The 26,468-nt window shown below is 40.6% G+C and overlaps 1 protein-coding gene across 13 annotated transcripts in view; it reads left to right on the top strand.

The window, feature by feature from the left end:
• The window catches only part of DCLK2 (doublecortin like kinase 2), a 187,450-nt gene that overhangs the window by 9,181 nt on the left and 151,801 nt on the right, over positions 1 to 26,468 (top strand). For all 13 annotated transcript variants that reach the window (XM_055549582.1, XM_055549579.1, XM_055549581.1 and 10 more), the window contains exon 2: positions 13,454 to 13,785. In XM_055549582.1, the coding sequence (XP_055405557.1) occupies positions 13,454 to 13,785 (332 nt within the window). The remainder of the gene's footprint in view (positions 1 to 13,453; positions 13,786 to 26,468) is intronic.

The raw sequence follows: 26,468 nt of genomic DNA, 5'->3' as shown, positions 1-26,468 counted from the left end.
TGAGACTGAAGGAATGGGAAAATATTGATTTGTGAGATCAACTTTGGTACTTTTGATAACATTTACTAACATCTCAACAGAAATAATCTACAGTTGTGACCTACTATGTCTTTTGTTTATGCATTGGTTAAATCACAATCACTAGCAACCAAAATGTATCACAATAGAAGGTTTAAAATTCTCATTGATTGTTTCTTCCTTCACTGTATATGTTTTACAAATTTAAGATTACTTTGTTAATTTTTTGTTGTTTAGTCACTGAGTTGCTCTTTACAGCATCGGGCTTTGCTTCTATGACCAATCACATCCACTATTGCATAGAAACCTGGAATGTTAGGTCCATGAATCAAGGCAAATTGGAAGTGGTCAACAAGGAGACGGCAAGAGTGAACATCGACGTTCTAGGAATCAGTGAACTAAAATGGACTGGAATGGGAGAATTTCACTCAGATGACCATTATATCAACTACTGTGGGCAGGAATCCCTTAGAAGAAATGGAGAAGCCATCATGGTCAACAAAAGGTCCGAAATGCAGTACTTGGATGCAATCTCAAAAACAACAGAATGGTCTCTGTTCGTTTCCAAGGCAAACCATTCAATATCACTATCACTATCAGTGTATCAGTATCAATATCACTGTCAATATCAACATCAGTAATCCAAGTCTGTGCTCCAACCAGTCACGCTGAAGAAGCTGAAGTTGAACAGTTCTATGAAGACGTACAAGACCTTCTAGAACTAACACCCAAAAAAGATGTCCTTTTCATTGTAGGGGACTGGAATGCAAAAGTAGGAAGTCAAGAAACATCTGGAGTAACACGCAAATTTCGCCTTAGAGTACAGAATGAAGCAGGGCAAAGGCTAATAGAGCTTTGCCAAGAGAACGCACTGGTCATAGCAAACACCCTCTTCCAACAACACAAGAGAAGATCTACACATGGACATCACTGGGTGGTCAACACCGAAACCAGATTGATTATATTCTTTGCAGCCAAAGATGGAGAAACTCGATACAGTCAGCAAAAACAAGACTCGGGGCTGACTGTGGCTCAGATCATGAACTCCTTATTGCCAAATTCAGACGTAAATTGAAGAAAGTAGGGAAAACCACTACACCATTCAGGTATGACCTAAATCGAATCCCTTACGATTATACAGTGGAAGTGAGAAATAGATTCAAGGGATTAGATCTGATAGAGTGCCTGAAGAACTATGGATGGAGGTTCATGATATTGTACAGGAGACAGGGATCAAGACCATCCCCAAGAAAAAGAAATGCAAAAAAGCGAAATGGCTGTCTGGGGAGGCCTTACAGATAGCTGTGATAAGAAGAAAAATGAAAAGCAAAAGAGAAAAGGAAAGATATACCCATTTGAATGCAGAATTCCAAAGAATAGCAAGGAGAGATAAGAAAGCCTTCCTCAGTGATCAGTGCGAAGAAATAGAGGAAAACAATAGAATGGGGAAGACTAGAGATCCCTTCAAGAAAATTAGAGATACCAAGGGAACATTTCATGCAATGATGGGTACAATAAAGGACAGAAATTATATGGACCTAACAGAAGCAGAAGAAAGTTAGAAGAGGTGGCAAGAATACACAGAAGAACTATACAAAAATGATCTTCACAACTCAGATAGTCACGATGGTGTGATCACTTACCTAGAGCCAGATATTCTGGAATGCAAAGTCAAGTGGGCCTTAGGAAGCATCACTACGAACAAAGTTAGGAGGAAGTGGAATTCCAGTTGAGCTATTTCGAATCCTAAAAAATGATGCTGTGAAAGTGCTGCACTCAATATGCCAGAAAATTTGGAAAACTCAGCAGTGGCCACAGGACTGGAAAAGGTCAGTTTTCAGTCCAATCCCAGAGAAAGGCATTGCCAAAGAATGCTCAAACTACCATACAATTGCACTCATCTCACACACTAGTAAAGTAATGCTCAAAATTCTCCAAGCCAGGCTTCAACAGTACATGAACTGTAAACTTCCAGATGTTCAAGCTGGTTTTAGAAAAGGCAGAGGAACCAGAAATCAGATTGCCAACATCCATTGGATTATCAAAAAAAGCAAGAGAGTTCCAGAAGAATGTCTACTTCTGCTTGCCTTTGACAGTGTGGATCACCACAAACTATGGAAAATTCTGAAAGAGATGGGAATTCTGAAAGGCAGGTCAGACCACCTGACCTGCCTCTTGAGAAATCTGTATGCAGGTCAGGAAGCAACAATTAGAACTGGACATGGAACAACAGACTGGTTCCAAATTGGGAAAGGAGTATGTCAAAGCTGAATATTGTCACTCTGCTTATTTAACTTCTATGCAGAGTACATCGTGAGAAACACTGGGCTGGATGAAGCACAAGCTGGAATCAAGGTTGCCGGAAGAAATATCAATAACCTCAGATATGCAGATGATTATCACCCGCATGACAGAAAGTGAAGACGAACTAAAGAGCCTCTTGATGAAAGTGAAAGAGGAGAGTGAAAAAGTTGGCTTAAAGCTTAACATTCAGAAAACTAAGGTCGTGACATCTCGTCCCATCACTTCATGGCAAATAGATGGGGAAACAGTGGAAACAGTGACAGACTTTATTTTTCTGGGCTCCAAAATCACCGCAGATGGTGATTGCATCCATGAAATTAAAAGACGCTTACTCCTTGGAAGGAAAGTTATGACCAACCTAGACAGCATATTAAAAAGCAGAGACATCACTTTGTCAACAAAGGTCCATCTAGTCAAGACTATGGTTTTTCCAGTGGTCATGTATGGATGTGAGAGTTGGACTATAAAGAAAGCTGAGCACGGAAGAATTGATGCTTTTGAACACTACGGAGTTGGAGAAGACTCTTGAGAGTCCCTTGGACTGCAAGGAGATCCAGCCAGTCCATCCTATAGGAGATCAGTCCTGAATATTCATTGGAAGGACTGATGCTGAAGCTGAAACTCCAATACTTTGGCAACCTGATGCAAAGAGTTGACTCACTGGATAAGACCCTGATGCTGGGAAAGATTGAAGGTGGGAGGAGAAGGGGATGACAGAGGATGAGATGGTTGGATGGCATCACCGACTCAATGGACATGAGTTTGAGTCAACTCCAGGAGTTGGTGATGGACAGAGAAGCCTGGTGTGCTGCAGTCCATGGGGCCGCAAAGAGTCAGACACTACTGAGCAACTGAACTGAACTGAGTCACGGAGTTGTGTTTGATTCTTTTTTAACCCCATGAACTGTAGCCTGCCAGACTCCTCTGTCCATGGGATTTCCCAGGCAAGAATACTAGAGTGGGTTGCCATTTCCTTCTCCAGGGGATCTTCCTGATGCTGGGACTGAACTGGTATCTCTGGCATTGCAGGTAGATTCTTTACCACTGAGCCACGGGGGATGCCCTTGTTAATTTTTGTGTTAAAACAGTGTAATTGTTTCTGAAAAACAGTGTTGGATGGTCTCTTCCCCAGTATCCTTGCTCATTATCTCTGTTTCTTTACTTAACAGTATTTTTATCTCATCTGTTAAGGAATCAGGAAAAGAAAAAGGGAGTTACAGAAATTTACTACGGGTTATATTCTTCATCAAGCTTTGGAGAATGAAACAACTTGAGAAATAGCCTGATGTAAACACATCTCTTCTTAGTTTAGTGATTAAGGCCAACAGCTAGAAAGTTTCGCATAAACCTTGTATATGAAACACTTAGCAGAGTTCTAGCATGCTGTGGCTCTTTTTTAATGGGAGTGCTCCTCAGCATCTCAAACAAAAATGTGTGTCTTTGTAACTTTCCCCTGTGATTCTGGAGCCACGCTTTGGAGCCGTAAGACTTCAGATGGGACTGCATGGCGGCGCTTCACACGTCTTATGACAGTGGTCATGCTTTCCTCTACCGTTTGCCCTTTCTGCCCATCCCCCAAATGTAACCACTATTTTTTTTTTTTGGACAAACATCTGGTTTCTTTATCTTTTAACCACTTGACTGAATTTTTTTTGAGCTGTTCTCCCTATCAATCTCTTGCTTAAAATTGGAGCCAAGTCTTCCTCTAAGATGAGTAGTGAAATTTAAGGGTGGGCTGGGGAAACTCTGTCGAGGATGGTTTACCTCTATTCAGATGAAGAGCCAACTGAAGGACTGACCCTGTGTCCATTATGCCCCAGTTTACATACAGATATTGTTAGATGGGCACATTTTGGTTTGAAGATCTCTTTCTCAGTATCCTTAAAACTGCAGCATTTCTCAAACTTCTGGCAGTGTTGGGATAATGAAAATCAAAAAACAGTGTAAAAGCCTAGCAGCCAAGTTGCAGAAACCCAGCACTGCCTTAGTTATTTTAAACACACTGTCACTTAAATATTTATTAAGGTAGATATACCTGTGTATATAGGTCTTAGACACCAGTACAACTAGACAAACAAATTGATAACCTAAAAACCAACAAAACTGTATAACCAATAAAAATGCAAAATAGCGACATAAAGCTCTGGATACTATTTGCTTAAACTAAATTGTTCATGGTGCTGAATGCTGATCAGGCTTGGTGTGCTGAGTTTCAGAATGCCGTGTGATGAGTCCGGTTTGCGCCACTAATGAACCTTCATTCTCACAGGGTAAAACTGTGTCCTCTGGCCTTAACTCTCTGTGCACATGCCTTGTACGTAGAGTAAGTCCTCTTCTTCCTCTTTGCCTCCCAGCAGAATTGCACAACACGATGCCAGAAGTGTGGAGGCTGTCAGCGCAGAGTGGCCCGACTGTGCTTGGTTTAGAAATAGACATTCAGTTGTCTCAGATAGGACGGTGTAGGAATTTTAAGTCTTACCGTCAAATTAAGTACAGAACTGGGAGTTCCCTGGTGGTCTAGTGGTTAGGGTTCTGGGCTTTTACTGCCATGGCCCAGGTTCAGTCCCTGGTCAGTGAATTGAGATCAAGTAAGCCGTGTAGCTCAGCCAAGATAAATAGGCACAGGATTAAAATTGCCATGATGGATGCTTGTGGACTGTGGGGTATGGTTAGCTCAGGTTTGAGGAGCAAGAAGACAGATAATGGATTTGATCTGTGGGTTCCATCCTACCGGGAGATTGTTGTTGTTGAGTTGCCAAGTTATGTCTGACTGTGGAGATTAGACTTATTCTTTTATTTCCCTAGCTTTAAGGCCTGCTTTTCTTTGTGCTTTTACTGCAGATGAGGGCACCTCTAATCAGTATAGTTCAATTTTATTTGTTTTGAGTTTAAAGAAATTAAATCCTATTGCATTCTATTCTTTTTTCATCTTTTGCTCACTATTTGTAAAATTCTTCCAAATTGTGGTATGTAGCTTGTTTGTTCATTTCATCACTGCATCAGTCAGTTCAGTTCAATCACTCAGTCGTGTCCGATTCTTTGTGACCCATGAATCGCAGCATGCCAGGCCTCCCTATCCATCACCAACTCCCGGAGTTCACTCAGACTCACGTCCATCGAGTCGGTGATGCCATCCAGCCATCTCATCCTCTGTCATCCCCTTCTCTTCCTGCCCCCAATCCCTCCCAGCATCAGAGTCTTTTCCAATGAGTCAACTCTTCGCATGAGGTGGCCAAAGTACTGGAATTTCAGCTTTAGCATCATTCCTTCCAAAGAAATCCCAGGGCTGATCTCCTTCAGAATGGACTAGTTGGATCTGCTTGAGTCCAAGGGACTCTCAAGAATCTTCTCCAACACCACAATTCAAAAGCATCAATTCTTTGGCGCTCAGCTTTCTTCACAGTCCAACTCTCATATCCATACATGACCACTGGAAAAACCATAGCCTGGACTAGACGGACCTTTGTTGGCAAAGTAATGTCTCTGCTTTTCAATATGCTATCTAGGTTGGTCATAACTTTTCTTCCAAGGAGTAAGCGTCTTTCAATTTCATGGCTGCAGTCACCATCTGCAGTGATTTTGGAGCCCAGAAAAATAAAGTCTGTCACTGTTTCCACTGTTTCCCCATCTATTTCCCATGAAGTGATGGGACCAGATGCCATGATCTTCGTTTTCTGAATGTTGAGTTTTAAGCCAACTTTTTCACTCTCCTCTTTCACCTTCATCAAGAGGCTTTTGAGTTCCTCTTCACTTTCTGCCATAAGGGTGGTGTCATCTGCATATCTGAGGTTATTGATATTTCTCCAGGCAATCTTGATTCCAGTTTGTGTTTCTTCCAGTCCAGTGTTTCTCATGATGTACTCTGCATATAAGTTAAATAAGCAGGGTGACAATATACAGCCTTGACGTACTCCTTTTCCTATTTGGAACCAGTCTGTTGTTCCATGTCCAGTTCTAACTGTTGCTTCCTGACCTGCATACAGATTTCTCAAGAGGCAGGTCAGGTGGTCTGGTATTCCCATCTCTTTCAGAATTTTCCAGAGATTGCTGTGATCTACACAGTCAAAGGCTTTGGCATAGTCAATAAAGCAGAAATAGATGTTTTTCTGGAACTCTCTGGCTTTTTCCATGATCCAGTGGATGTTGGCAATTTGATCTCTGGTTCCTCTGCCTTTTCTAAAACCAGCTTGAACATCTGGAAGTTCACGGTTCACATATTGCTGAATCCTGGCTTGGAGAATTTTGAGCATTACATTACCAGCATGTGAGATGAGTGCAATTGTGCGGTAGTTTGAGCATTCTTAGGCATTGCCTTTCTTTGGGATTGGAATGAAAACTGACCTTTTCCAGTCCTGTGGCCACTGCTGAGTTTTCCAAATGTGCTGGCATATTGAGTGCAGCACTTTCACAGCATCATCTTTCAGGATTTGAAAGAGCTCAACTGGAATTCCATCACCTCCACTAGCTTTGTTCGTAGTGATGCTTTCTAAGGCCCACTTGATTTCACATTCCAGGATGTCTGGCTCTAGGTGAGTGATCACACCATCGTGATTATGTTGGTCATGAAGATCTTTTTTGTACAGTTCTTCTGTGTATTCTTGCCACCTCTTCTTGAAAACTTCTGCTTCTGTTAGGTCCATACTATTTCTGTCCTTTATGGAGCCCATCTTTGCAAATATTCCCTTGGTATCTCTAATTTTCTTGAAGAGATCTCTAGTTTTTCCCATTCTGTTGTTTTCCTCTATTTCGTTGCACTGATCACTGAGGAAGGCTTTCTTATCTCTGCTTGCTATTCTTTGGAACTCTGCATTCAGATACTTATATCTTTCCTTTTTTCCTTTGCTTTTCACTTCTCTTCCTTTCACAGCTATTTGTAAGGCCTCCTCAGACAGCCATTTTGCTTTTTTGCCTTCAGAAGACATCAAGTGTCCTTACAATATGTGCTTTGCTTGTGGCAGGAGAGAAATGCTTGGGGTTAGGGCATGTCAGCCAGGGGGGTGCAGGAAGCAGAGGTGCTGCTGCAGGGGCTTACGAGCAAAATGTGGGTGAGGAAGTGGGGAAGGCAGATGAGGACTGTCTAGCTGGGCACTGTGTGTGTTGGTTGCTCAGTCATGCCCAACTGTGTGTGACCCCATGTGTGTAGCCCACCAGGCTCCTCTGTCCATGGGATTCTCCAGGCCAGAATACTGGAGTGGGTTCCATGCCCTTCTCCAGGGGATCTTTCCAACCCAGGGATCAAACCCAGGTCTCCTGCATTGCAGGCAGATTCTTTACTGTCTGAGCTACCAGGGAGTGAATGGAACCCAAAGAGCATCAGGTAGAGGGGGACGGGGAATGAAGAGGGGAGGATTTGTGTATGGTAAGGTCGGAGACACTTGTGTATAATCCTGTGTAAACAAAGAAGAATGTGCCTGACCTGAAACCTCAGCATGAGGGGCAGGAAGGATCCAAATGTTGGGCAAGGGGCGTAACGTTGAATGGGAGGAGAGTGCCCTTGTCACCAGGACGGGAAAGGGGGCGAGAGAATTGGCACAGACTCATTGGAAAAGACTCTGATGCTGGGAGGGATTGAGGGCAGGAGGAAAAGGGGACGACAGAGGATGAGATGGCTGGATGGCATCACCGACTCGATGAACGTGAGTTTGGGTGAACTCCGGGAGTTGGTGATGGACAGGGAGGCCTGGCGTGCTGCGATTCATGGGGTTGCAAAGAGTCGGACACACTTGAGCGACGGAACTGAACTGAACTGAAGTATGTCTGTAAGAGATGGAGGTGTTCGGAGAGGAAGAGTTTGGGAAGTTCCTAGCTTCTTGCCTCTTAAAGAGGAGGCAGTTCATTTGGTTAAGTAAGGATGAAAGTTAGCGGTTAACAGGCACCCAGGTTGCCTTACACAGCTGGTCAGTCTGTCAGCCTGCTCAGCGTGAAGTTACAGGGAGCATCTCTGAACAGATGTCAGTGGTAAGAAGCCGCAGCCACGCCTCCGGAGAGAGGTAGAAGTCGGAAATCTTTCTGTTCTGCACTGTGCTTGAAAACAGTTAGGGTGTTGTGTAAACCACCTCCTGCTTCTATCCATCCTACTACACGGAAAACTAATCCTTAAAAAGAAAGGTTCATTGAGGTATAGTCGACTAACAGTATTAGTTTCAGGCATATGGCTTAGTGATTGAATACTTTTGCAGATTACACACCATACAATATTATCGTAAAATGTTGGCTTTATTCCTTGTGGTGTGTCTCACAGGCCTGTGACTGACTGACTTTCTAATTGGTAGTTTGTAACTGTTAATCCTCTTCATCTATTTTGCCCCATTCCCAACTCCTCTCCCCTCTGATGACCACTGGTTTGTTCTCTGTATACAAATCCTCTTCTATATAGTATTCTTGTGATCATCATTTGTCACATGATTTCCCACCAGTGTGTTATGGTCCAGGAACTGTTGTTAGAGACAGACTGTAAATATGTCTGAGTGTGTGTACGTATCTCAGTTCTCTCCAGCTAACGACCGCCAAGAGCGTACCCAGAGTTGAGCTGAGTTCCCACTCACGGCAGCAGGCAGGAGTGGACCCCACAGGACGCCTCAGGGCAACTCAGGAGGGGGCGTGACAGCTGCCATGGAAAGTGGGCTTTGTGCGCATCGTTTCAGGGAGGTTCTAGGGAAGCAGGGACTCATTCTGTATTGGGTGTTGTCAGAAGAAGGGCAATTTCATGACTCAGTGTCTTACTAAATGTTATAGTGAGGGCAGGCGACTGAGGGAAAAACTAGAGTTGGTGAAGAAGTGGCAGTCACCGAGTGACCTGTTTGCATCACTCTTGTCACCTCAGAGTGGCTTCATTTGATACAGATATTCTGTGAAGTGATACCCACAGAGGAGCACAGGCTGGACCATCTCAGACCAGACCCTGAGATCCAGCTGTGACTGTCAGACCAATTCTGACCATCCTCGGGGATGGCTTTATTTTTGATATATCCATGTATGATATTTAGGTATATACATAACACATTTATAACTTTCATTTTAAAAGAGATGTTTATTCCTTGTTTTGGTGAGTGTGTAATGTGTCTTGGTTAAAGTTTAAAAGAGTCTCTGACAAGTTAGGGGAACAAGGTTGCGAGGAAAGAAGCGCCCGGTTTGCAGCCGCCGTTTCTTCCGCCTTCAGTCTCTGCATCTTTCGCAGAGCTTCCAGCAGCGCTGTGCGGGGACAGAGCATCCAGAGGTTCACATCCTCTGTGGTCCATAGGAGCCACTATGAGGAGGGTCCAGGGAAGAATATGCCACTTTCAGTGGAAAGCAAGTGGAGATTTCTAGCTATGATGACTTGGTTCTTTGGGTTTGGATTTGCTGTACCTTTCTTAATAGTAAGACATCAACCATTTAAAAAATGATGAGACAGAGGAGGAGCATATTAAGAGGTGGAATCTCTCAAAAGGATCAAACCCTTGAACTCAGCATCCTAGATACGTTTGTTAATAAACCTATGGCATAAATCCTTAACGCCTCTTCTCTGGAATATGAAAGTGAAACTAAAGTCGCTCAGTCATGTCCAACTGTTTGCAACCCTGTGGACTGCAGCCTGCCAGGCTCCTCTGTCCATGGGATTCTCCAGGCAAGAGTACTGGAGTGGGTTGCCAGTTCCTTCTCCAAGAGATCCTCCCAACCCAGGGATTGAACCTGTGTCTCCCGCATTGTGGGCAGACTCGACTGTCTGAGCTTACCAGGGATGATAATTGAGCATGTGCTTATTACATTTTATTTGGGTAATATTGCATTATTATTTTCTTAATTAAAAAGAAAAAATTCTCTCACAGTGTAGCATTTTATCCATATACCAGGGTTCATTACTGGAGGATATACTTTTTCAGCTGTATCATTAGCATAAAATGCACTGCCGTTTGGAAAACTTGTTTTCTCTCTGGAGAATGTGTAGGAAACAGAAGATTCTTTCACCGACCCAGGGCGGAAGTAGGTGATGATGAGGGCAGAGAGGAGGGATGTTTTTAGGAGTATTTAGAAGGTTAATACGACATTGTACAGCAGTGATGCTCCAATAAACTCCTTTTCTTGGTATTTATTTATTTTGGTTGTGAGGAGTCTTGGTTGCTGTGCACAGGCTTTCTCTAGTTGCGAGGAGCGGGGGCTACTCTCTAGCTGTGATGCACAGCTTCTCATTGCGGTGGCTCCCCCTGTTGCAGAGCATGGGCTCTAAGGCAGCGGGCTCAGCAGTAGCAGCCCTTGGGCTCCAGAGTGCTGGCTCAGTAGCCATGGTGCACGGACTTAGTTGCCGTGTGGCGAATGGGATCTTCCCGGACTAGGGATCGAACCAGTGTCCCTTGCTTTGCAGGGCAGATTCTTAACCACTGGAGCACCAGGGAAGTCCAAAATCTTTTTTGAAGAGAGAAACACTTAGAAGATAAAGCAGATGGAACTTGATATCAGAATATAGTTTGTAGGGAAAACCGTAAGGGTGAGGGATGATGCATAGGTCTCTGGCTGAGGATTGAATAGGAAGTGCTCTTCCTCATCAGGATGGGGAAAAAGGGAGAAGTGACACATTGGCAGGGGGGTAACAAATTTTAAACAGAAATCCCCACAGAAGCATAAATCTGGTTGTTTGATGATTGCTTCTACTCAATCTTGTAGTTGCCTGGTGTCTAACGAAGAATAAGGTTTTATTGCTTAATAGCAGGAACTATCACTGCCTTAGGAACCAAAATTTGTAAGTGCTTTGGTCCACATATTCTCTCCCTGTAGGGAGATCTGTGTAAATGACAGAATTGTAGTCAGGAGATTGTTTGATGGAGGGGAACCAGGGGCGGCTGGTTGAGGCATCTCAGTGGCTACTTTGTCAAGGTGTGACCCCTGTATATAGGGATTTCTGTGTCCAAAATACAGAAACTCAGGGCTGACCTCAAAATCACGTCTTGAAACTTTGAGTGCCGAGGATGCCAAGGTGGGTTTGCTGCCATGGGGGCAGCTGTCATGTGAGCGGGCACCCCATGTGAATGGTGGGCTAAACAGAAGGGTGCGCTATGAACGGTCGTGTCTGCCATGGGTGTGGAACAGGATGAGGCTCTGTTCAGCAGGCGTTCATCAGGCCAGGTTCAGGACTTTACATATTTATTATAGAACTGGTCCACAAGTTTTTAATAGAAACATGATGAAGAAAGGAAGAGAGAGGAAGGAAGTAAAAATTTATCAGTAACCACACACAAAATTGAGAGATGGGCTTTCTTTACTTGTTTTCATTATGTCATTCTGAACTCGTGTAAAGAGGCAAAAGGAAAATTTAAAAGGCAGCTTTCCTGGTTGACATATCAACTTTGCAGGGTAATCTGACATATTAAATTAGCGCTTGTTTTGCCATTGTCATTTCTCTTTATGTTTGGAAAGACTCTCCACTAGCTGACTTCTCTGGCCTTGAAAAAGAACAATCCCTTTTTCTTGCTGAGATTCCTTCTTTTATCTTCCAACTTAATATTTTGGATCAAACATGCAATTAAACTTTATCATAGGTAAAAATAGTAAGTTTTTCAATGTGAGAATGGTTTTCTCTATAAAATTAAAGCAGGATTGTAATGATTTATTCTAAAATAAATTCATGAGCTAACTCATGAATACTTGAATGTGATATATAGTTTCATTTTACTAAATTTACACTTAGTTTTGAATTACATGCCATTTTCCCACATTGAGAAAAATGATAAACCTACAGAGATGGAAAATCTCTAAATGGTGATGGTTGGGCTGGATTACAGAGTATTGGTGAAGAAGTAGCACTGAAGCCTGAGGCTGGTTCCCTAACTTTTCGTGGGCAGTGGCCCAGGTGGACCTTTAAACAGAAGATGCTGCTCCTCTTTTCAGATACTTTTTTGTCTCATCTGTTACTGAATTGTTCACATACCTTTGGGAATCTTTGTGTTCTCCATTAATTAAGACTTCAAAACATTCTGATAATAGTTAAAAAATAGTATTTGCATTAATACGTTTTCCTCAAGAATTCCCCTCTACTATTTTGGTTAGTTTTTAGCATTTAAGGCTTGTATCATCTATTTAAAATGAGGCCATTATATGACATATGTGAAAAAAAGTTAATTGTTTTTGAGTTAGAAGATACTTTAGAGAAAATCTTAGCATGTAATCCTTTTATCTTTTATACCAGAAAGTTGAGAGTAAAAGAATTGGGTGACTTCTGAGTTTCCTGAGAGAAAAATTGTGATTTTTTTTCAATATATAATTTTGGAACTTGAAATTAATAAACATTTGGATCAGTTTAACCAATTGAAAAATTATACAGTTGTTATGTTTTACTTGCTAAAAATTAAGCCAAAGGCTATATGAATAATGAACACATCATTTTAACTAATAATCCTTCCTCATTTAAGTAGACATTGAAAAGGGTATCTATTTAAACTAATTATTTTAAATTCATTCTGCCATTAAGAAAAAAAAGTCCTGTGGTATATTTCTTTGAGCTGACAAAACTCTAGCTTCATTTTTGTAGTTTTGTTAATTGAGTAAATGATCATATAACTGAATATAATTTATTAGTCAGCTCTGTGAATTTTATAGAAATTTTTCTTTGAGGGCTGAAATACATAATTGGAAAGAGGAGGAAAACAGTTTTACTTCTTTATGTGAATACATTATCTTGTGATACAGTTATTTCTTCCAGAATGAGACATTAAAAATTAGTTAATGGACTTTTGTAAGCAAGGAGTACCTTAGAATTCACCTGGTTCAACAACTTCCCTTTAGAAACAATGATGCTGAGAAGCAAAGTGCAGGAAATTCCCCGGTGGTCCAGTGGTTAGGACTCTGCACTTTCACTGCTGAGGGCGTGGGTTTGATCCCTGATCAGGGAAGTAAGGTCTCACAAGCCACTCTATGCAGGGTGACATGTGACCAGAAAGAAACTCAGATCTTTATTTTCTTTGTCCAGTATGTTTCACTCACGCACACATTATGAATAGCATCACACAAGATGCTATTAAAAAGAAAGGGCCGTGGGGAGAATGCTGAACCTGTTGAGTTGAAGAGTCACTCAGTGGACGTACAGCATTTGTGCTTCATAGAAAATGCTTCTATGGTGGGAATAATTACAATGATAAACCTGATTTTTTTTCCTTTTTAGGCGAGAGTTACGTATGCGCGTCAAATGAACCATTTCGTAAAGTGGACTACACCAAAAACGTTAATCCGAACTGGTCCGTGAACATCAAGGGTGGGGCCACCCGCTCGGCCCCTCCCTCCTCAGTGAAGAGCGAAGTAAAGGAAAGTAAAGATTTCATCAAGCCCAAATTGGTGACTGTGATTCGAAGTGGAGTGAAGCCTCGAAAAGCTGTGCGGATCCTCCTGAATAAGAAGACTGCTCACTCCTTCGAACAGGTCTTAACAGACATCACCGAAGCCATTAAGCTGGACTCGGGAGTGGTGAAGAGGCTCTGCACGCTGGACGGGAAGCAGGTAGGATGTTTCTAGCCCCACACGCTCTAGCTTGCTTTTAAACCCTCTCTGTACCACGGGAGTTACCTAGTTAGCAGTATGAATGTCATAGTTCACTAGAAACGATTCTCCTAGTTGTACTTGTGAGGAGGGTGTGCATGTGGGTCTTTATCATGAAAAATGATAAAGCAAGCAGCTTCCTTGTCTCTTTACCCAAGTATCTCAAAAGAGATGTAGAGAAATCTATCATAAACTTTTTGAAGTATAGTGTTACTGTTGTTTAGCAAAGTGATTCAGTTATACATATATATGTGTACACATTCTTTTCTAAATATTATTTTCTGTTATGGTTTAATCATAGGATATTGAAAATAGTTCTCTGTGCTATGCACTGGGCCTTTTTGTTTATCCATTCTGTATATAAAAGCTTCCATCTGCTAGCCTCAACCTCCCACTCTATGCCTCCCCCAGCCCCCTCCTCTTGGTAACCATGAGTCTCTTCTCTCGGAGAAGGCGATGGCACCCCACTCCAGTACTCTTGCCTGGAAAATCCCATGGATGGAGGAGCCTGGTGGGCTGCGGTCCATGGGGTCACTAAGAGTTGGACACGACTGAGCGGCTTCACTTTCACTTTTTGCTTTCATGCATTGGAGAAGGAAATGGCAACCCACTCCAGTGTTCTTGCCTGGAGAATCCCAGGGACGGGGGAGCCTGGTGGGCTGCTGTCTATGGGGTCGCACAGAGTTGGACACGACTGAAGCGACTTAGCAGCAGCAGCAGCAGTCGGTTCTCTTTTCCATGTGTCTGTTTCATAGGTTCATTTGTGTCATATTTTAGATTCCCAAAAAGAAGTGATATCATCTGGTATTTGCCTTTATTTTTCTGACTTCACTTTAGTATGATAATCTCTAACTGCATCCACATTGCTGCAAATGACATTGCTCCCTCCTTTTTGTGGCTCCGTAATCCTCCCCTGTGTATGTGTAGCGCATCTCTATGCGTTCCTCTGTTGGCGGACCTTTAGTGTGTTTCCGTGTCTCGGCTGCTGTGAGCAGTGCTGCTGTGAGCATGGGTGTGCGTGTACCTTTTGGAATCAGTGTTTTCTCTGGATATATGCCCAGAGTGGGATTGCTGGATCATATGATAATTCTGTGTGTAGTTTTCTGAGGAACATCCATACTGTTTTCCATGGTAGTTGTACCAACCTAGAGGGAAATGTGAACTTCTGAGGGAAAAATGTAAGTTGAAAAGGCTGCTACATGAAATGAAATATTCTCTGTTTAAGAATAAAAACATCTATTGACCAGTAGAGTCATTATGAGTTTGGATAAAGCACAGAAGTAAAAATAAAAGATATTTAATGCTTTTAGGAAACTCTTTCCTGCCTACTTATGTATAATATAGAAAATGCGTTTCAAAAATTTCATAGGAATGTCCGTGTGAGTTTCATAGGGAGCAGTGGAGGTAATTAAGCAGCATTTCTGAAAAATCTACACAAATTATACAGGAATATACAGGCCAAATTATAGTAACAATATACCAGGGAACTTAATATGCTAAAAAAAAGTTGAGTAGATAGCAAGAATGCATGAATAGCAGATATACAAATATTGAGTTTCACCACAATCAGATTATCATTTCTGAAAAGAAACATGAGACTTCCAAAGTGTATTTTTTCCTAATTTCAGTAGTTGTTTAGATTTACATTGTATTAAACACTGTAGTTTCCAGCATTCGATTTGTTACTTTATTCCATTTTATTTCTTCCCTCGAACATACTTAATTTATTTTGAAGTGTTTGGCTTGTGTAGTGCTGAGAATGAATAATAAACACTGGAGCAATGTCTTCTGTAAAAGCACAATTAGTTTCTAATTTTCTAAGACCAGATCTAGTTACTGGGTTGTTATCTTAAACATAAACAAAATTTAATACAGTAGATTCTGAAAATTCTGGTACATGATAGTGAGTTTACAATGACTTTATTGATTAAAATTAATAGTGAGAAGGCATAACATTTCACAGAAGCCTGTCCCAAAATAGGTTCACAATATGAATGGAAATAGACACTTTACATTTTAACTTACTAGCACAGCACAACACAAAACACCTTAAGATTCATCTTGCAAGTAAGTGAAAAAAAAAAATTAGACCACATGACAGAAAGGAGATTTGGTAAATCAAATAGCTGATTGTTGGTGGACGCATAGAAGACAAGAAGTGGGAAGACAGATGTTTAAGATACCTAACAAAAGGAAAAAGGAAGATCAAAGGTGCAGCAAATTAGAAAACATAGAGTATAAACTGGAATTCATTAAAGATTTTAAAAGCAGAAACAGATTTGGAAATCTCCAAATGAACGTTGTTCAGGGAAAATGTAAATAAACTATAGAAGTTGAACATCTAATTGAAATAGAAATCACTGAAATTTTAGTATTCAGAAAATTGTCTTTGAAAAAACTCCAGGTAGAAATATTTATACTTAAAAATGTTAAGCACAAGCAACGCAAATCACCAACATATTAAAGACTATTGTTATGAGTAGACTTATGACAGAAATTAAAGGATGGCTTACTATTAAGAAACCCTTTCATACATGAGATCTAGAGGAAAAAGCATAGTACACACACTCCCAAACACTGTCACAAAGGCACTGACAAAATACAAACCTATATTCTGTTAAAGATCTAGTAGTAAAATGGGGGATGAGTTCTTTAATACACTAAGAAAAGAAAAATTCTTACCTGAAACAAAAGCCCATGTCAGTTCAGTTCAGTTCAGTCTCAGTCGTGTCCAACTCTTTGCGACCCCATAAACCGTAGCACACCAGGCCTCCCTGTCCATCACCAACTCCCGGAGTTTACACAAACTCCTGTCCATTGAGTCGGTGATGCCATCCAGCCATCTTACCCTCTGTCATCTCCTTCTCCTCCAGCCTTCAGTCTTTCCCAACATCCAGATCTTTTCAAATGAGTCAGCTCTTCACATCAGGTGGCCAAAGTATTGCAGTTTCAGCTTCAACATCAGTCCTTCCAATGAACACCCACAACTGATTTCCTTTGGGATGGACTGGTTGGATTTCCTTGCAGTCCAAGGGACTCTCAAGAGTCTTCTCCAACACCACAGTTCAAAAGCATCAATTCTTCTGTGCTCAGCTTTCTTTATAGTCCAACTCTCACATCGATACATGACTACTGGAAAAACCATAACCTTGACTAGACAAACCTTTGTTAACAGAGTGATGTCTCTGCTTTTTAATATGCTGTTTAGGTTGGTCATAACTTTCCTTCCAAGGAGGGAGCGTCTTTTAATTTCATGCCTGCAATCAATCACCATCTGCAGTGATTTTGGAGCCCCCAAAAATAAAGTCTGACACTGTTTCCCCATCTATTTCCCATGAAGTGATGGGACCAGATGCCATGATCTTCGTTTTCTGAATGTTGAGCTTTAAGCCAACTTTTTCACTCTCCAGTTTCACTTTCATCAAGAGGCTCTTTAGTGCTTCTTCACTTTCTGCCATATGGATGGTGTCATCTGCATATCTGAGGTTATTGATATTTCTCCTGGCAATCTTGATTCCAGCTTGTGCTTCTTCGAGCCCAGCATTTCTCATGATGTACTCTGCATAGAAGTTAAATAAGCAGGGTGACAATATACAGCCTTGACGTACTCCTTTTCCTATTTGGAACCAGTCTGTTGTTCCATGTCCAGTTCTAACTGTTGCTTCCTGACCTGCATACAGGTTTCTCAAGAGACAGGTCAGGTGGTCTGGTATTCCCATGTCTTTCAGAATTTTCCAGAGATTGCTGTGATCCACACAGTCAAAGGCTTTGGCATAGTCAATAAAGCAGAAGTAGATGTTTTTCTGGAACTATCTTGCTTTTTCAGTGATCCAGCGGATGTTGGTAATTTGATCTCTGGTTCCTCTGCCTTCTAAAACCAGCTTGAACATCTGGAAGTTCACGGTTCACGTATTGTTCAAGCCTGGCTTGGAGAATTTTGAACATTACTTTACTAGCATGTGAGATGAGTGCAACTGTGTGGTAGTTTGAGCATTCTATGGCATTGCCTTTCTTAGGGATTGGAATGAAAACTGACCTTTTCCAGTCCTGTGGCCACTGCTGAGTTTTCCAAATTTGCTGGCATATTGAGTTCAGCACTTTCATAGCATCATCTTTTAGGATTTGAAATAGCTCCACTGCAGATGGTGACTGCACCTGTGAAATCAAAAGGCGCTTACTCCTTGGAAGAAAAGTTATGACCAACCCAGACAGCATATCAAAAAGCTGAGACATTACTTTGCCAACAAAGGTCCATCTAGTCAAGGCTACGGTCTTTCCAGTAGTCATGTATGGATGTGAGAGTGGACTATAAAGAAAGCTGAGCACAGAAGAATTGATGCTTTTGAAGTGTGGTGTTGGAGAAGACTCTTTGAGAGTCCCTTGGACTGCAAGGAGATCCAACCAATCTGTCTTAAAGGAGACCAGTCCTGGGTGTTCATTGGAAGGACTGATGTTGAAGCTGAAACTGCAATACTTTGGCCACCTGATCCGAAGAGCTGACTTATTTGAAAAGACCCTGATGCTGGTAAAGATTGAGGCTGAGAGGAAAAGGGGACAATGGAGGTTGAGATGGTTGGATGGCATGACCAACTCAATGGACATGAGTTTGAGTGAACTCTGGGAGTTGGTGATGGAGAGGGAAGCCTGCCATGCTGCAGTCCATGGGGTCACAAATAGTTGGACACAACTGAACGACTGAACTGAAACTATGGTGGAGGTAATGAAGATAATGGTGACCTCCCTCAAAAGATCCCATGCATGCACTACTACATTCTGTGCTCCCAACCCTGCAGCAGGCCACCAATAACCCATGCTTTCACTGGAGATTTCCTGGACACCCACAGGCAAGTCTCCTGTGGGGTCACTGTTCCTTTCTCCTGGGTCCTGGTTCACAAGGTTCTGTTGTGCCCTCCAAGAGTGTATTTCCCAGTCCTGCGTAAGTTCTGGCAGCTCTGGTGGGGTTAATGGCGACCTCCTCCAAGAGGACCTACGCCATACCCACACCCAGAGCCCCTGTCCCTGCGGCAGACCACTGCCGACCCGCACCTCCACAGGAGACACTCACAGTTCTGTCTCGGTCTCTGTGGGGTCCCTGGGTCCTGGTGCATGCAAGGTTTGTTTGAGCCCTCTGAGCATCTCTGGTGGGAATAGGGTTTGACTCTGAACACGAATTTGCCTCTCCCATAGTCTTGCTGGGGCTTCTCCTTTGCCCTTGGACGTGGGGTATCTCCTCACAGCCACTCCAGTGCCTACCGTCTTACTGGAGTTTCTCTGACCTTGGATGTGGGGTATCTCCACACAGCTGGTCCAGCTGAGCACAGCAGCCGCTCCAGACCTTGAATGTGGGGTATCTCAAAAGCCCATGTGTTGGAAAACAAATGAGTTACAGGAAGTGCTTCTATGACAATCAGGTGCCTGGTAAGGATGCCAGGTGGCACCTGGTACTATCACATTGATTGTTGTTGTTGTCCCACCACTCAGTCATGTCCGACTCTTTGTGACTCCACGGGCTGGAGCATGCCAGGCTTCCCTGTCCATCTCCTGGAGCTTGCTCAAACTCATGTCCATTGAGTCGGTGATGCCATCAAACCATCTCATCCTCTGTCATCCCCTTCTTATCCTGCCTTCAATCTTTCCCAGCATCAGGGTCTTTTCTGAGTCAGTTCTTCGCATCAGGTGGCCAAACTTTGGAGCTTCAGCATCAGTCCTTCCAAAGAATAATCAGGATTGATTTCCTTTAGGATTGACTGGTTTGATGTTCTTGCAGTCCAAGGGACTCTCAAGAGTCTTATACAGCACTACAGTTTAAAAGCATGAGTTCTTTGGCGCTCAGCCTTCTTTATGGTTCAACTATCATCAACTCTCCTGATTTTTTGTATTGATTAAATGCAGTTTCCTTAAGAATGTAAATGAGATTGTTTGGGAGTGAGGAGAGCAATACCTGACAAAGTGGTTTTAAACGTTTATCTGAAAAAATAAGCAGGAAAATTTTGGAAATAATGATTCATTGGCTGTCATGCTGCCAGATATCAAATCTACATCCTCATAACCATACCAAAAATAAGCTCCAGGTGTCTTAAACATATAGATGTCAAAATGAGACAAAAGAACAAAAGGATATGTCAGTAGTTGGAGTGGGAAAGGATTTTATAAGTATGAAAGTAGTGGAAAAATTAATTATGAAGGGAAGGTTGATTGGTTAGGCATAACAGTTTTAAATTTCTAGATGTCAAGCAAGGATTATGTATATTTATATTGAGTCATAGTAGTTTAATATGAAAAAACTAACATTACAATGGAAAAGTAGATAAAGGGCCAAACAGACAATTTGAGAAGATAGGATTATAAATTGTAAGCATAAAAAAGTTCAGTGTCACTAACGAAAATGTAAATTAAGGCAATGAGATATTAATATTTAAAGTTGATAGGTTTTTTTAAAAAAGAAAATGTTAATGTTTAATGTGCAGTGAATTGGCATTTCCAAAGAGTGGAAGTGTACTCCATCTAATTATCTTTATGGAAAGCAATTTTTTTGTATAACTTCAAAATATTTTTACTATTTGAACTAGTAAATTAACTTCTAGGAATTTATCCTAAATAACTGAAGATACAAACATAATTGTGCATAAAAATTTTCTAGCAATCAGATCAAAAGATTGGAAATAATTTATAATCTCTAAAGTAAAAAGCAGTTAAATGGTATTACTGTAAGATTTATGTGTAGTAGGTATTGAAAATTGTGGTGGGGGAATATTTAAAGACAAAAGAAAATGTTAAGTGGAAAAAGCAAGGAAAGAGCACTGTAGTATGTTTTCAATTTTGTGTTAAGTAGGAAAAGTAGAGGAAGAATTTTTTTTAATGAATTCAGAAGGCAACAAAATTATAGTTACCATCAGAAATCCAGCATTTGCTGTTTTGATTTCCACTACTTTCTCATGTCTGCTTAGAAGCAGAAACTCAAGCACTGAGAAAGAAAATAAGACTGATTTCAATCAGATCATAGAAATTAAAACATTGAGTTAATCATTGAAATTTTGGCATGTGGTTATAGAATGTTACATATATCATTTTTGCCACCATTTATGTCTTAAAAAGATTAAAACATTATTTCCTATGTACAAAGAAAAGAGATTTTTAAACTTTGAAATAAAATGTTGATTTGGAAAAGTTATAGATTTCATTTTTGATAGACCCAGCTTTGGATATTATATTTTCAGATTGCCAGGTACCCTTAAAAACTGTAGTTTTCTGGGCATGGATTCAACATTTATGCTGTAGGTGGACTTACTATTTAAAACATTGTCTGTCTTTTTGTTGGTTTATAAGTGTGAAGAGATTAAATCTTGCTTTGAAATAGCCTGAGATTTGTCTTGTGCTTAAGATTAATGCAAACCTTTAAGTGGTCAATGTTCATTTTGATTTATTTTTCCCCATAAAATGAATTTTTCCAAACTATCTGCTCTCTAAAAACCCTCAAAAAAAGAACAGCTTTGCTTAGGTGATGAGAAAGGAACTAAGTTGTGTTCATGAATTGTCTCTGCACAAAATTTTAGACTATCTGCCTTGACTTTAATGTTCTTTTTCCTGGTTACTTCCTACTCATATTTTGTTCTCACTTTAATTAGTCTGGTCTTTGACACAAGGATAGAGGTTAAACAATTTGTAGGCAATGAATCAGTTCATCATGAACAGTGTAGTGATCCCATTCTGACCCTTGTGCTAGAGTTTTAAAGGGCCCTGGTTATCTTTTATGGTTTGAGAGCTTTTCTTGATTGAAGAGGTACTGGTGTGTCATATGCCTATAAGCATTTATGTGGTGAAAACCATGTCTGTGAAGACTTTCCTTTCCTCTAAACTAGTGATCCCATCTTCCTAGTGGTGTTATCTCCATTTACAAGGTCTGACTTGGTTAGTCTGATATATTTTATGTCTCTTTACAAAATCACTTAATATAAAATCACATTTTAGGATTTTGTCCATGAGAATTCTTGGGTTTTCTTTAGCATTAAGCTGTAGTGCTCAGCTGGGTGCACTTTTGCCTTTAGAGGACTTTGCAATGTCTGTGAGTCATGCTTTGGTGATCCTGACTGGCATTTAATGGGTAGGTGCCAGAGGAAACTGCTGACCCTCCTGCAATGCACAGGACGGCCACAGAATAATTCTTTGGGGGCCAAAATGTCAATAATGCTGAGATTCAGAAATCTTGGTGTAAAGTAAGTGAAATGCTTCAAAGGGAAATGATACTTATTAAAATATCAGCTTTGTTATCATTTAGGCCACATGCTCCAAGTTCGGTGTATTTCAGACCTCTTAGATGTTCTCATAACCTTTCTATCCACTTTTTACCTGAGGCAGGTGGGTTTGAATGTCACGGTCTGTAGTCTTTATTCTCCTGGATTTCAGACTGTTGGTCTGACGTACTGTTGGGTAGTATAGTTTCACACGGAATTAAATAAAGATGTCCCGAGTCATTTTACCTGTATTTAAAGAGAAGCCTAAGACATCAGGATTTAATTTTGTAAAATCTCAAGTATTTAAGACTCAAAAGTGATGTCATAATTATCAATTTTTTAAAAATATGTAACCTAGGTGTTTGTAGATGGGATGACTAGAAAAAAGCATTTGTATAAATAGAAATCGTCACTGTTCCCCTAAGTAGTTTTTTTAAACTTGAAATTAATTTAGATTAAATGCTTGACTTTTATTTTTGTTCTTAAAAACAAAATCTTCTTGAACTTTTAAATTGTTTAGGAAGAGAAGGTTTACTTTTTAAATTTTCTAAAAATCAGAGTGCCTTTCTTAGAATAAACTGCAGCAGGGGAGTGTTCTTTTTTAAAAATGTCTTTATTTTGTTAAGGGACTGAAAGGTCCAAATATAGCTTTTGTCCACATGTGTAAAAAATTCTAGCTTTTAGCTTTCACAGAAACAGCAGAGTTTTAACGTAAAAGAAACATATTTAGTGGAACTTTGGAACAAGTTGATTCTTGTCATGGGCAGAGGCAAAACAGACTCAGAAATTGCTTGCAGTTGATGCTTTGGGGGTAAAATGCTTCCAGACTTTGGGACCAGTGCCAGCCTCAGGATGCCCGTGTGCCATGGGGCCTCCATGGGGAGCAATGGCAACCCCTTGGAGGGCAGCCATCTTATCAGCCATCTTAGAGTTTATGAAGGTTTCCATCCTCACTTTTTAAAAAGTTTTTTTCATGGGTACTATTCTATGAATAATACTTCTTTTGTGTCTTTTCTTTTTCCAGCATCACATTTTTCTAGTGAAGATTCGTTTCTTTGTAATGACCCAACCATATTTATTTAAAGCAATCTCTTCTCTAAAATTGCTGCAGAAAAATCAAATGGTTGAATAGAAATGTTTTCTGTAATTCATCTAATCCTGATAGTTTTCTCCCTTGAGGTCAACGAGGACAGTTCGGTTTTAATTCTCACACTGCTCCCAGGGCTCGCGTTTCCTTTTGTAGATACTAGAAATCCAGACAACAGTGTTTTATCCTCCTAGATAAATTCACACCTCCGAAGTATGAGTAGCTAATGTATCTCAAGTCATGGAAAATTTATCCCAATCAGGAATCAATAGACTGTGAGTAACTAGGGGTTTTATTCAGTACAGCTGGGGTCCAGGTATGGAGAGGGAGAGAATGTTCGTTTGTTTTTTGATCCTTCGTCTAAGCAGAAATATCTCTTACTTTAAGAAGGAGGGGAAAGCTTAATCTTTGTTTTTCATGTAACAAATTCCGTTTTTCAAAAAGTGATCTGAAAGGTGGGAAGAAAGAGGGAGCATTTAGATATCACTCTTCAAAGTTTGTGTTTTGCTATTCTGATATCCACGGTATAGGCAGTTTCCCCTGACCTTAAATAAGTTTCTCCCTTTTATGGGACACTGTAGGAAAACACAGAAATTCGGTTAGTAATGACTTCGGTTGCAAATTAGGAGAAGAAATACTTAAAAACAATTTTAGTTCTCAGTGAATTATGCAATGTAAAGTGTAGGTGAGATAAAAATGACATCACTGAAAAATCTTGTTTCCTTATTTATTCCTTTGATGTCCAAGTTAGAGTAATGCATAGAACATAAAGACTGTGTCAAATTAGTCTCACTTTTGTTATAAATGTATTTTTCAGTGATTATCATAATTATTAAAATATATACTTTGTCACGTATTGTGCAGTGCTTAGAGTAATAGCTTAATTAGCTAATAGATATAGCTAGCTGCTTATGATGTCAGGCATTAACGTTATTCTTTGCATTAGTCTTCTCCACTAGTCCGCACAGCAGCCTTGAGAGTTAGGTATTGCAGTTTTTACTTAGCACTGGGCAAGCTGAAGTATAGAGAAATCAAGTAACTTGCTCAGAATCATGCTGCAGGCCACAGAACTGGGGTTCATACCCAGAGAGTGTGATCCTGGATTCCATACTTTTCACAGCTACACTGTACACCCTCTGTGGCCAGGCTTTGGGAAAGGCTTCAGCGATATTATTAATAATAATGAGGGACAGGACAAATAACTAATAAGTTAAGCAGCTTATGTCAAAAAAATTTTTTTAGGTTTTAGCATGATGCAATTTTACCTGAGGTTTCTCTAAAATCTGTGTAATATTAGGTGGTGTGGTTAAATTATATTTTGAGTCAGTCAGTTCACTTGCTCAGTCATGTCCAACTCTTTGCAACCCCGTGGTCTGCAGCACACCAGGCCTCCCTGCCCATCCCTGCCCGTCACCAACTCCCAGAGCTTGCTCAAATTCATAGCTATTGAATGGTGATGCCATCCTATCATCTCATCCTCTGTCGTCCCCTTCTCCTCCTGCCCTCAATCTTTCCCAGCATCAGGGTCTTTTCAAATGAGTCAGCTCTTCACATCAGGTGGCCAAAGTATTGGAGTTTCAGCTTCAGCATCATTCCTTCCAATAAATATTCAGGACTGGTTTCCTTTAGGATGGACTGGTTTAGTTTCCTTGCAGTCCAAGGGACTCTGAAGAGTCTTCTCCAACACCACAGTTCAAAAGCATTAATTCTTTGGTGCTCAGCTTTCTTTATGGTCCAACTCTCACATCCATACATGACTACTGGAAAAACCATAGCTTTGACTAGATGGACCTTTGCTGGCAAAGTAATGTCTCTGCTTTTTAATATTCTGTCTAGGTTGGTCATAGCTTTTCTTTCAAGGAGCAAGCATATTTGTAATTTCATGGCTACAGTCACCACCTGCAGTGATTTTGGAGCCGAAGAAAATAAAGTCTGTCACTATTTCCATTGTTATATTTTAAGTAGGATCTGAAAAGTGAAAAAAAATAGGTGAAGGAGTGATTATATGCTTGACAAAAAGATGCCTCAGGGTTATTTTATAGATTAAAAAAAATAAATGTGACATTGCAGAAATTTAGAAAACGGGAAAGGCTAAATGTACAATCTTGCCACTTTAGCACTTTGTTTTCATAATCAAGTGTTTCTATCAATATTTTCATTTACGCACGTTTCATTTAAGAGAAAACTATTCAGGTAAAATCAGTATATTTTTACTGGAAAATGCAAAAGATTCAGGGAAATGCAAAGAATGAAAGGTTTTTTCCATGTCTGCCCTGCTTCCTCAGTCTCACTCTGCTTCTTAAAAGGAACCATCTAATAATAGTTTTGTTAATGCGATTTATTTTTATTTTTACTTTTCATGGTACAGAAAGGCTTTAATATAAATTTACATATACTATATTGCATCAAGTGGTTAGGAACACAGTGATAATTTTCAGACATAAAAGCAATAATGGTGAATATTTATTGAGTACTTACCGTACTACACTTGATACATGTTATCTCACTTAATCCTTACAGAAATCATTGAGGTAGATACTATTTTATTACTTTTCTATCCCTGTAAAGCAGAGACATTACTTTGCCGACAAAGGCCCATATAATCAAAGCTATGGTTTTTTCAGTAGTCAAGTATGGATGTGAGAGTTGGACCATAAAGAAAGCTGAGCACCAAAGAATAGATGATTTTGAACTGTGGTGTTGGAGAAGACTCTTGAGAGTCCCTTGGACTGCAAGGAGATCCAACCAGTCCATCCTAAAGGAAATCAGTCCTGAGTACACATTAAACTGATGCTGAAGCTGAAACTCCAATACTTTGGCCCTCTGATGCAAAGAACTGAGTCATTGGAAAAGACCCTGATGCTGGGAAAGATTGAGGGCAGGAGGAGAAGGGGACGACAGAGGATGAGATGATGGGATGGCATCACCAACTCGATGGACACAAGTTTGAGTGAGCTCTGGGAGGTGGTGATGGACAGGGAAGTCTGGCGTGCTCCAGTCCACGGTGTTGCAGAGTTGGGCACGACTGAGCAACAGAACTAAACTGAATGGATAAGAACTGTCTCAAAGAGGTGATGTAACTTAACCAGGGTTGCCAAGGTCATTTAAATGCATACATACACACAGGGTTTACATAACATGGATTTTACATGTAATCATGTGTCCTGCTTTTCTCATTTGTTAATCATACTCTTCCATGTAATATAATCGGCATATTGCATACTTAACGACTGAACCTAATGGTCAGTTGTCTCAATAGACTGTCATTTCTCAAACCTATTGTTGGACATTTGGGTTTCCAGCTTCTCTTTTTTTTTTTTTTTTAA

The sequence above is a fragment of the Bubalus kerabau genome, chromosome 16, assembly GCF_029407905.1.
Source record: "Bubalus kerabau isolate K-KA32 ecotype Philippines breed swamp buffalo chromosome 16, PCC_UOA_SB_1v2, whole genome shotgun sequence".
Lineage (NCBI taxonomy): Eukaryota > Metazoa > Chordata > Mammalia > Artiodactyla > Bovidae > Bubalus > Bubalus kerabau.
This window is presented reverse-complemented; position numbering and strand designations above follow the sequence as displayed.